We start from the raw sequence: 12265 nt of genomic DNA on the forward strand, positions 1-12265 counted from the left end.
GGAGGTGAGACCATGTTCCGGACCAACCCAAAAGCTGAATGCAGGAACTCTTTAACCAGGGGGTTCTGGGAGCAAAGGACGCTCTCCGGAAACCCCATATTGAGGGAAGGGACAGTCTTCCTGGCCAACTCCTCCTACTGGCATGGTAGGCCCTGCCCAGGTCTCTGGCCCTCACATTCTCCACTTGCAGATCTGAGGAGGGGGCACCCCAAGGTTTCCAGCCCTCCACCCCCTCCCACACAAGCACCATCTTCCTCCTCTTCCGCCCCTTATTTTCTAGTCTCCCCTAAAGAGCCTGTTGCTGGAGTATGACGCCCACAAGCTGCCCCTTTCCCAAGCTCAGGTACCTGCACGATGGTGTCCAGATTTTGCCGGGATGTAGAAACAGAGTTGATGACCGAGGAGGGGCCCATGGTGACGACGTTGATGTGGTGGGAGGGAGGGGGAGGTGGTGCCGGCACGATCACCGTGGGGTGGTGGGTGGGGGCCGGAGGGGGCAGAAGCTGTAAGACAGAAGCCCTCAGCCTTTCTCTCAAGGCTTCTCTCGGCCCATCCACCCCCGTTTCATGCAGAGCCGGCCCGTGTATATATAACTGCCTCACCCCCTTTATATTAAGAAACAGAGAGGAGGTGGCCTAGGGAGAGGCTTCTGCCATTCAAGATCCCCTGTCCCCTTCCCGATCCCCAGAGCCCACTCCCAGGCGCCTCCTGCTCACCTGGGTCCGCAGGTGCTGCTGTTCCCGCTCCAGCTTCTCCTGGTGCAGCAGCCTCACCTGTTCCTGCTGCTGCTGCAGCTGCACCTGCTGCGCAATCACCTTGAGCTTTTCCGGGTACATGTGGGCCTCCAGCGAGCGCACCTGGAGGCAGGACAGCCTGGGCTCAGGGCCAGGACCGGGAGCACACCCTGCCCTATCAGTCCTACAGCAGCTCATTCACTCCTGCTGAAAACCCTACCACGGGGTGGGACCCCCTCAGCAGAGGCCAGAAGCCTTTCCAGCGCCCTTCAGTCCCTGGCTCCTCTCGCCTCCCACCTCGGCCCCCACTGGACCGGGACCATGCTCCCTCCTGCCCGAGCCTTTGCTTATGGCTGTTCCCTCTGCCAGGAACACCCTTCTCTGTCCTTTGGTTAACTATGAGACTCAACTTCCCACTTCCAGGGAAAAGCCGTGGGGTGTCCCTTGAAAAACCCCTCCTGATGCCACAGCTCCACCCTGGCCTACATTATGGTTAAGTTTTTTGTTTTTATTTTTTGGTTTCTTTGAGACATGGTCTCCCTCTGTCACTCAGGCTGCAGTGTAGTGGCACAATCACAGCTCACTGCAGCCTCCACCTCCTGGGCTCAAGTGATCCTCCCAGTTCAGCCTCCCAAGTAGCTGGGACCACAGATGTGCACCACCACACTTAGCCTTTTTTTTTTTTTTTTGAGACAGGGTCTCACTCTGTCGTCCAGGCTGGAGTGCCATGGTGCAATCACGGCTCACTGCAGCCTCCACCTTCTGGGTTCAAGCAATCCTCCCAGCTCAGCCTCCTGAGCAGCTGGGACTACAGGCACACCCCACCACACCTGGGTAATTTTCGTATCTTTTTTGGTAGAGACAGGGTCTCACTATGCTTCCCAGGCTGATCTCAAACTCCTGGGCTCAAGCGATCCTCCCACCTCAGCCCTCCAAAGTGCTGGGATTACAGGTGTGAGTCACCATACCCAGCCCATCGTGGTTACTTTTTTTTTTTTTTTTGAGACGGAGTCTCACTCTGTCGCCCAGGCTGGAGTGCAGTGGCAAGATCTCGGCTCACTGCAAGCTCTGCCTCCTGGGTTCACGCCATTCTCCTGCTGTAGCCTCCCAAGCAGCTGGGACTACACGCGCCAACCCCACGCCCAACTAATTTTTTTTTTTTTTTTTTGGTATTTCTAGTAGAGACGGGGTTTCGCCGTGTTAGCCAAGATGGTCTTGATCTGACCTCAGGTGATCCACCCGCCTCGGCCTCCCAAAGCATGGTTACATTTTTGAGATCTTTTGACTAATCTCCCCCACCCCGACGCAGACGGTGGCCCCCGAGGGCAGGGACGTGTCTGGCTTGCTCCCCACTCCTAGGCCTGGCACCGCAGCAGATGCTCCTGCAAATAGGGCTCAACCCAGGGCCACAGAACATGAGGGGCGACCCCAGGCTCCACGCCCGCTGCACCGCGCGCCGCGCCCAGCAGAGGGCGCTGCCTCACCTGCTCCTCCAGCATCATGCGCACCGAGCGCTCCTTGTCCAGCTGCTGCCGCAGCTCAATCATCTCCCGCCGCAGGTCCTCCGCCTTCTCGTCCTCCCAGATGTCCGGAGAGCCGATGCCTTCGTCCTTGTCTTCTGCCCGCCGTCGCTTGGGGGACGAGCCGCTCAGCTCCTGGGGACCCCAAGGAGTCGGTCAGTGTGCCTGACACCTCGGTACCACCACGGAGATTGGGGCTCCATCGCAGCCCCCCAAAGCTGCCCAACACAGGTGAATCTTCATTAGGGAGCCCCTTCTGCAAGTCCAACAAACCAGCCAAATGCCAGAAGAATGGCTGCTTTCCAGAACAGTCACCTGGCTCCCTCCAGAGCCCACTCCACTGCACTTGACCGATGGGGAAACTGAGGCCAGGGCAGGAAAACAAGTGCCTGGAAGTACTTGTCAGTGGGCAAGAAGGGGCCTGCAGCCACACCTGAGTCCCAGGCCCATGGCTGGGTACTAGGCATGCCCATGCCAGGGAGAGGGAGTCAGGAAGGAGGACAGGGCGCACCTGGATGAAGCGCTTGAGCTGTGTGTTCTGCTGCAGGAGCCTGGTCTTCTCCTGCTCCAAGGAGAAGATGTACTCGGCTGTCTGCTGGAGAATGGCTGCCTGAGGGCGTGGAAAAGCCGAGAGTCAGGCTGGCAGTGTTTACCAGAGCTCACTTTCCTCTCCCGGCGGGAGCCTGCCACCTCCTCCAGGAAGCCCTCCCTGCTCTCACCCACCTTGCTGAGCTTCTCTCCATCTGTGTGGGGGATGAGGGTCTTGAGGGACTGGAATCCCGCGTTGATGCTCTGCATGCGCCTCCGCTCGTTGCTGTTGGCGATCTCCCTTCGAATCCGCCGCTCCTGGTCCCGCTGAGTCTCGGGAGTTAGTGGAATGTTGGCAAGGCTGCCAGAGAGGACAGGGATAAGCTCGGCCAAGACGCCCTCTTTATCATTCATCTCCAGAGGGCCCCAGTGGAACCTGTATCCCTCCCCTCCTGCAAAAGATGCGAGGCCACCCCCACGGGGTGATGGAGGGGTGCTCTTTGGGACACCAGGGCGGACTGAATCAGCTGACTGAGGGTAAGATAGTCCGCTCAGAACCCACCCTGGGCCAGGCACAGTAATCCCAGTTCTTTGGGAGGTCAAGGCCAAGGATAATTGAGCCCAAGAGTTTGAGATCAGCCTAGGCAATGTAATGAGACCCTGTCTCTACAAAAAAATAAAATTAGCAAAGTGTGGTGGTGCACGCCTGTAGTCCCAGCTACTCAGGAGGCTGAAGAGGAGGATTGCTTGAGCCCAGGAGTTGGAGGCTGCAGTAAACTATGATCACGCCACTGTGCTTCAGTCTGGGCAACAGAGCAAGACCTTGTCTCAAAAGCAACAACAAAACCCATCCCCTCCCTGGCTTTCCTCATGGGGAGCAGTCTCTCCTCCGGAACAGAATTCCCAGTGTGTCTGAACATCGAAACATCCAGGAGCTTAGAAACTGTGCAGACGATGGGTGCTGGCCCCAGCGTCTGACTAGCAGGCCCTGTGGGGCCCAGAAACGTGGGTGGTGTGATTCTGATGCACGTGGGATGCAGACGATATTCAGGGACGCTGTCCCTGCTCCTGGAGCACTTCTGAGTGACTTGCTGGGCACCTGGGGCACCTCTTCAGCGTCTCAGGCTTTGCCACCCCAGGACTGAGGAAGACATCCCCACTCCCTTCCTACCCTCACGGCCACGCCTCGCACTACAAGTCCCAGCCCCACTAGGCTAAGACTTCACAGAAGACAAATACCACTCACTCTCCAAAAAGACACCAAGCCAACAACCCCTGGGGACACTGTTCCCCACAGCCCACCCACTCCAAGAGACAGATCCACCCCGTGCTGGAGAAGCGAGGCTCCCACCATGCTGTGGGGAGCGCTACTGACCCTTGCAGGAGCAGCGACCAGTGCGGTAAGAAGGCAGCCAGGGGAAAGAGGGCGTGGCTGCTGGCTGGGGCGTGGCTTCGGATGAGGGCGGGGCGTGTGCGCCAGGGGGCGGGGCTGCGGGCCAGGGAGCAGAGGCAGCAGTTGTGGGCCCAAGGCCACGCTCCCGAGGGTTGGGCCTGTGTGTGGCCTGGAGGAGGCATGTCCCCCTCCCTGGACCTCCCCTGCAACTCCCCCCGCCCCTGGCCTGATGGCTTCCAGATGCTGGGCTCCCAGCAAAGTCTGCCGGCCCCACCCGAAGCCGCAGCCCGGGCCTCTTCCTGAGGGGCCCTCCCGGGGTGCCCTGTTCCAGGACTGGTCCAAGGGGGCTCACGCCCCTGAATCTGGGAGAACAGGAAAAGGGTTCTGGGCAGCTCCTGCTCCATTGACGGGGGCAGTCTGGGGTCAAGGGGCTGCCAAGTCTAACTCCCCTGCTGTGTGCCCTGTCCCCTTCGCCAATCCGCAGGCGGAAAGGAGTTTGCATGGACCCAGGAGGGAGCACATCTGCAACAGCTGGAAACAGCCGTGGCCTTCCTGGCCCCACCCAGCCTGCCCCATCTGTCCAGCCTTGGCTCCTTGTGGGACCCTGGACGCATCCCTGCCCCTTCCCCGGCCTCAGCTTCCTCTGCCAATAGAGAGGTGTCTGACGCCGGGAGTCTGGATGCAAATCAACCTCCTTCCGTCCTCATCAAGCCAAGCCCCCTCCTCCATCAGGAACCAAAGGCCCAGGGCCTGTACCCAGGGTACAAGTCGCTTACAGGGTCTTGAAATGTCAGCACTGCAAAAGGGGCCCATGCCCCCCTCGTTCCATGAGAGACTTTAGTGTTCAGGGCAGAGAGGGGATGGTTTTAGGGTCAGTTAGTTGGATATCAGTGCCCTCACTTCTCCCAGTTCCCCTGCCCTGACGTGGCGGTAACAGGGGGACTGGAGCAGGCCTGCTGCACAGCTGTGTGTGGCCCGGCCTTGGGGCAGAGTCCAGGCCCCCAGGCCTGGCATGGCCTCAGACCATACCATCTCGGAGAGGCCAGCAGGCCAAGGGGACCAGGACTGCTCTGCAGTGGGTGGCTTAAACGTGGGGCTCTTTGGAAGTAAGAGGTGGGAAGAGATGTCCATAGCAAGCCACAACACAAGGTAAATGCAATCTGGAGGCAAAGCCATCCCCCTCAGGAGAGATGTGGGGAGAGACCCCTGCCCACCCAGCCCCTGGGCCCCTCCTGGCGATGCCCAAAGGCCAGAGCTGACTAGGGCCTGGGGGTGAAAAGGGAGCACCAAGTTCAGCCTTGGGCCACCTGAGAGCTGGCCCTCCTGGAGGGTCCACAACAGATGGGTACATTGCTTTTTTTAAGTTTTTGGCTAGAATTTTCTCACTGAATTGTCACAATCTTCCTGAGTCAGGTGGCCTGAAGACTCCCATGTAAAGAGGGGGACATAGAAGTTTGGGTAGGGACCACCTGCAGCAAGTACTGGGACTTGAACCCTGACCCCAGAACAGGTGTCAGGCCATAGGCCAGAATGAGCTCTGACCGTCCCACAGACCCAGATGCCCCAACCGGCAGGTGACAGTTATCCCCATAAAAGAGAAGACGAGCGCAGGCACAGTGGCTCACACCTATAATCCTAGCACTTTGGGAGGCCAAAGCAGGAGGATCGCTTGAACCCCAGAGTTCAAGACCAACCTGGGCAACAGAGTGAGACCCCATCACTACAAAAAATTAAAGAAATCAGCCAGGCATGGTGGAGTGTGTCTATTGTTCCAGCAACTCAGGAGGCTAAGGTGGGAGGATGGAATAAGCCCAGGAGGTGGAGGCTGCAGTAAGCTGTGATCGTGTCACTATACTCCAGCCTGGGCAACAGAGTAAGACACTGTCTCAAAAAAAAAAAAAAAAAAAAAAAAAAAAAAAAAAAGACCAGGCATTTGGAAATCGCTGTAATCGTGTAATTCTTTTTATTATTCACAGACCTCATTTACATTTTTCCTTGCCTGATTCTCACAGAAACCCAGTAGGGTGACCGAGATTACAGCGAGCAAGCAATGCAGGGTCCTGGGAAGGGAGGTGATGATCCCAAGGTCAAGCAGCCAGACGGGGCACAAGAGCAACCTGCAGACGCCAACCCACTGAAGCGCCTCTACTGACCGCTGGTTCACACAGCCCACCACTTACCAGAAGGGAGGGTGTGACTGCAAGCTCAGCCACCACCCCTGACCCTCTGAACACAAGCCCACAAGTGAGGTGACTTGCCCAAGGTCACACCCAGCAGCCGGGCAGGGCACGGTGCAGCTAAATGCACCCTCCTGCACCTCCCGGCCCAAGTCCCACCAATTCCTCTGCTGTTGGGAGCTGACCCTCAGCCTCTTCTTTCCCTTCCCCACAAGGCAGCCCACTAACTGGAAGACCAAAGGAGACCACCAGACCCGAGTCCCGAAAACCCCAGCCGGAAGTTCTCACAAGGAAGAGGAGCTGGGGCTGGGGTCAGGGGCCTGTGTCGCCTCCTCCTCTGCACTAGAATCTACCGGCCCAGCTTCTCCAATGCTCCATCCTGCCTCCTACCTCTCCAAAGCCATCAGCCCAGTCTCCTGGCTCAGAAACCAGTTGCTGGTAACCTAGTACTTAACTTAGGTTAAGCACTTTCTTAAATCCAAGAAAGCAAATTTCCCCCTCAAAGGTACAGTTCCCCGTGGGGACCTGAATCTGCCACCAAGATCCTCAATTATAACTCACCTAAATTGCCCTGGAAGTACCAGCCGACAGAGTCCTTTAATAGAATGCATTCTAACCAAGGCTTCTGATTGGTGGAATAGGAGCTAATCAGGGGTTGTGATTGGCGAAGTGCCGGCTAACCAGGAATTCTTATTGGTGGAATGCTGACCAACCAGGGCTTCTGATGGCTGACCAACCAGGGGTTCCTGTTGATGAAGGATGGTTGATTGAACTTTCCAGGTGATACTGCACTGGATAAAGTGGATTTTTCTGCAAATGCCTGAAAGTTTCTGATAGCTCTTTCTGGGGTTTTGCATTTACAGTTAAGGTCTGTAAAGGTCCTACACACACACTAAAGGTCCACTATCCTCTCCCTAGCCACTTCAGACTCCTCCAGGTGAGAATCAAAGGTGGCCCAAGTCCACTGACACCGAGGTTCTCTTTTTTTGACTTGAGCCTCGTTCCGTTGCCCAGACTGCAGGTCAGTGGCACAATCTTGGCTCATCGCAATCTCTGCCTCCTGAGTTCAAGCGATTCTCATGCCTCAGCTTCCCAAGTAGCTGGGATTACAGGCGTGAGCCACCATGCCTGGCTAATTATGGGAGGGGGGTGGGTTTTTTTGTTTGTTTGTTTGTTTTTTGAGACGTAGCCTTGCTCTGTTGCCCAGGCTGGAGTGCAGTGGCGCAATCTCAGCTCACTGCAATTTCTACCTCCCGAGTTCAAGCAATTCTCATGCCTCAGCCTTCAGAGTAGCTAGGATTACAGGCGCCCACCACCATGCCCGGCTAATTTTTGTGTTTTTAGTAGAGACAGGATTTCACCATGTTGGCCAGAATGGTCTCAAACTCTTGACCTTAAATGATCCATCCGCCTCGGCCTCCCAAAGTGCTGGAATTATAGGCTTGAGCCACCATGCCCAGCCACACTGAGGCTCTCTTGCTTCTCACAAGCCAGCCTCCTGGGGCCAACCAGGGGCTGCCCTAGATTTAGGAATAAGACAGGTCACTGAGCAGGCAATGGCCAAGGAACAAAATTTGGGCACCAGCCTTGGATGCTAAGACCAGAGCCGCCACACCTACCACCACAGCACTCACAAAATCTGCTGAGACTGACACTGGTGTCTCGACCAGACACTTAGGGGGATGGGGCACACCCTTCAAGTCTAGAACCCTGCCAGGTACCTATCCCTGCCCAGCCCAAAGCTAAGTACCCCCAATCCCTCTACACCTGCCTGCCGAGGTCCAGCCTCAAACCGGCCACTGAGAACTTTCCCACTGCCCTGAAGTCACTCACACACCTCAGGGTCACTTAACATCTACACAGTCAACATGGGAAAGTCCACACGGGATTCTCCCAAACCCAAAAAAGCACTAAGGCACTCACTCATCCTTCTCTCACCTAATCAGCCCAAGGTTCTCGTCCATGCTCCATCCCCACTACTGCTACACCACTCACCCACACTCTGCGCTCTGTCCAGGCCAGTCTGTGCCCTTCCCCGCGGGCCCAGAACACACCATGCCCAGGCTGTTCCCATCAGAAACATCCCTGCCTCCCTCCCTTCCCCAAAGCTCCCCCAGCCCATCAGTGGGAATCCTGCACTGGGCTCAAGTGCAAAAAGTCTAGCCTTGCCACTTACTAGCTGTGGAACACCAAGCCTCAGTTTCCCCCATCTGTACAATATGGAAACATTGCTTCACTTCCCAGGGTCATGGTGAAGTTTAAAAGAGATCAAGAAAGGCCGGGCACGGTGGCTCACGCCTGTAATCCCAACACTTCGGGAGGCTGAGGTGGGCAGATCACCTGAGGTCAGAAGTTCAAGACCAGCCTGGCCAACATGGTGAAACCCCCTCTCTATTAAAAACACAAAAATTAGCCAGGTGTCATGGCACGTGCCTGTAGTCCCAGTATTCGGGAGGCCGAGGCCCAAGAGTTAGTTTGCACCCAGATGTCCAAGACAACCCATGAAACTCTTAGGGGATCTACAAGACCTTTTAGGACCACGAGGCTGTGAGCTGCTGAAGACAGGAGTCACATCCTGTTCGTGGCTGTATCCTCAGTCCCAGCAGAATGTTGTTGCTTCATAAATAAATCAGGGACCCAACGAACACTCCAAAGCCTTCAATTTTCTCGAACTCCTTCTTATGGGAGCTTTTTAAATTTTATTTTATTTTTTAAATTTTTACTTATTTATTTATTTAGAAGCAGGGTCTCACTCCCATCACCCAAGCTGGAGTGCAATGACATGATCTTGGCTCACTGTAGCGTCAACTTCTTGGACCCAGGTCATCCTCCTTCCTCAGCCTCCCAAGCAACTGGAAGTATAAGTACACACCACCACACCCGGCTAGTTTTTTGTATTTTTAGTAGAAACAGGGTTTCGTCACGTTGCTGAGGCTGGTCTCAAACTCCTGGGCTCAAGTGATCCTCCCGCCTTGGCCTCCCAAAGTGCTAGGGTTACAAGAGTGAGCCACTGTGCCCAGTCTTACTGTTTTTTTTTTTTTTTTTAAGAGGCAGGGTCTCTGTTACCCAGGCTAGAGTGCAGTGGTATGATCATAGCTCACTGCAATCTCCAATTCCCGGGCTCAAGCAATCCTCCTGCCTCAGCCTCCCATGAGCCTCTCCCTGAGACTACAGGCACATGCCACCATGCCGGGCTAATTTTTTAATTTTTTGTAGAGGTGGGGTCTTGCTATGTTGCCCAGGCTGGTCTCGAACTTCTGGGCTCAAATGATTCTTTCGCCTCGGCCTTCCAAATTACTGGGATTACAGGCTTGAGCCAATGAGCAGGGTCCAGGAGCTTTAAGATACAGATGGAGCCGGGCGCGGTGGCTCATGTCTGTAATCCCAGCACTTTGGGAGAATGAGGCGGGCAGATCACAAGATCAGGAGATAGAGACCATCCTGGCCAACATGGTGAAACCCCGTCTGTACTAAAAATACAAAAATTAGCCAGGCATGGTGGAGCGGGCCTGTAGTCCCAGCTACTTAGGAGGCTGAGACAGGAGAATCGCTTGAACCCCGGTGGCGGAAATTGCAGTGAGCTGAGATTGTGCCACTGCACTCCAGCCTGTGCGACAGAGTGAGAGTCCATCTCAAAACAAACAAACAAAAAAACACAAGATACGGATAGAGACTACCATATACCCGCCCATATACATGCCTTTAAGACTCTGAATGTTGCCGGGCGCGGTGGCTCAAGCCTGTAATCCCAGCACTTTGGGAGGCTGAGACGAGCGGATCACGAAGTCAGGAGATCGAGACCATCCTGGCTAACACAGTGAAACCCCATCTCTACTAAAAAATACGAAAAAAAAAAAAAAACTAGCCGGGCGAGGTGGCGGACGCCTGTAGTCCCAGCTACTCAGGAGGCTGAGGCAGGAGAATGGCGTGAGCCCGGGAGGCGGAGCTTGCAGTGAGCCGAGATCGGACCACTGCACTCCAGCCTGGGCGACAGAGCGAGACTCCATCTCAAAAAAAAAAAAAAAAAAAAAAAAAAGACTCTGAATGTCAGTGGCTGGGCGCAGTCGCTCATGCCTGTAATCCTAGTACTTTGGGAGGCCAAGGTGGGCAGATCACCTGAGGTCAGGGGTTCGAGACCAGCCTGGCCAACCACCATGGTGAAACCCCATCTCTACTAAAAATACAAAAATTAGCCAGGCATGGTGACACATGCCTGCAATCCCAGCTACTTGGGAGGCTGAGGCAGGAAAATCGCTTGAACCTGGGAGGCGGAGGTTGCAGAGAGCCAAGATTGCAGCACTGCACTCCATTCTGGGTGACAGAGTGAGACTCTGTCTCAAAAAAAAAAAAGACTGAATGTCATTTTAACAGCTACCAGGCACTTTCCATACTCATAGCTAATTTTCTCACAGGTGCACTGTTTTCCAGAGACAGAACCATTAGGCGACAGGTCCAAAACCTGCAGCTTGTGTGCGCAGCACTGTGCCCTACACTCCCCTCTGGCAGGCCTGGGAGACAGAAAGGGAAATCCCTGCTGGTCACTGAGGGATGGAGCAAAGCCCACCAGCCTGAGATGAGCCAGAAAAGCAAATGCACCTGGCCAGAAGGTCCTGCCTAAAGCACACGTTTGATCCCGGACGGGCTTCCCACCTCACCCTGCAACCCCTACTGAAGATAAACAAATCCAGGACCCCCAACTCCACGCCTAATGCACAGCTGACAACTGTCTTGCAATGGACATTGCTGTGCCCAACCCTGGGCGAAGGCTCTACACCTTCAAGCCCTTGGCCTACCAAGATCCAGCTACTCTGGAGGACTGCTGGTATCCTCCAAAGGGAAGCTTGGGGCAGGGATAAATTGAAGCCAGAATCTTAGGGGGCCCTGAGAGGACTCACCCAATGCCCAGGCATGGCAGCCAGAGGGCCCCCCAACCCTGCCCAGGATCAGGCCCAGAATGTCCTCTCCAGCAGGCACAGCAGCTCAACTGCACCACTACAGGCTGCCCAGCCCAGCTCTGCAGCAGCCTGCAACCCCAGGACAAGGGTTCAAGTTCCAGCTCTACCACTTGATGTAGTGGTCCCTTCTCCAGTCTCTGTGTCCTCTTTACACAGAATCAAAAGACACTTCTGACTCATAGAAAGATTATGACAATTCAATGAGAAAATTCTAGCAAAGTGAGCCCCCAGAACCTAAAAACAGCTCAAGAATTTTTTTTTTACTTATTATTACTGGGTCCTCCAGGTGGGCCTCGTGCAAGGGCCAGCCGGGCATCCTTGCCAGCTGCCAAACCCATCATCTGGCCCAAGTCTAGGTATTGACTGGGAACTTCAGAGTAGCCTTAAGGTGGGGACCCCTGGGGCAGCGGGTTGGGCAGGAGTGTCTACACGTGTGCAGCAACCTTCCCTCCAGGCCGGATTCCGAGGCGCTAGTGTCCACCAGCCTGTGCCACACCGGCGGGCTCCTCCTCCCTCAATCCCCGCCCAGACTGCCTCGGGCGGCAGAGCACGTGGCTCCAGCCCTGGGGAGCCATTTCGCTCCTGGAGCAGCGCGGCAGGAAAGGGGCCGCAGGTCCCAAACTTGCGCACTCCGTAGAACGCCCACCTCCCCCATACCCCGCCCGGGGGGTCGTTCAAAATGCAGATGTCCGGGCGCCAGCGATCAGAGTTCCAGGCATGTGCATTTTAAGAAGTGTGCGGAGTGGCTTAGCTGTGTGTGGTCCTTGAATCCATCACCCTTTGGGTTTCGAGCAACCTAGGACCAAAGCTTGCAGAGTGGCTTCTGGGGAGGCCTGCGGATCTCGGGCCACCCACCCGGCCGGGGGACCCGACGCTTTCGGTTTACGGCAGGGGGGAGGGGCGTTGGATGGGAAAGTTTGCAGAGGAAACCCACGTGCGGCGGGAAGCTGCCCTGCGA

The 12265-nt window shown here is 55.7% G+C and overlaps 1 protein-coding gene across 5 annotated transcripts in view; it reads right to left on the reverse strand.

Annotated features, from left to right (window-relative positions):
• Nucleotides 1-12265, reverse strand: part of TFAP4 (transcription factor AP-4) — a 68602-nt gene that overhangs the window by 4824 nt on the left and 51513 nt on the right. For all 5 annotated transcript variants that reach the window (XM_073015130.1, XM_037989906.2, XM_073015128.1 and 2 more), the window contains 5 exons: nucleotides 2978-3143; nucleotides 2766-2864; nucleotides 2219-2389; nucleotides 717-857; nucleotides 348-503 (listed from right to left, as the gene is read on the reverse strand). In XM_073015130.1, the coding sequence (XP_072871231.1) occupies nucleotides 348-503; nucleotides 717-857; nucleotides 2219-2389; nucleotides 2766-2864; nucleotides 2978-3052 (642 nt within the window). In that variant the 5' untranslated portion in view covers nucleotides 3053-3143. The remainder of the gene's footprint in view (nucleotides 1-347; nucleotides 504-716; nucleotides 858-2218; nucleotides 2390-2765; nucleotides 2865-2977; nucleotides 3144-12265) is intronic.

This window comes from Chlorocebus sabaeus, chromosome 5 (genome assembly GCF_047675955.1).
Source record: "Chlorocebus sabaeus isolate Y175 chromosome 5, mChlSab1.0.hap1, whole genome shotgun sequence".
Classification (NCBI taxonomy): domain Eukaryota; kingdom Metazoa; phylum Chordata; class Mammalia; order Primates; family Cercopithecidae; genus Chlorocebus; species Chlorocebus sabaeus.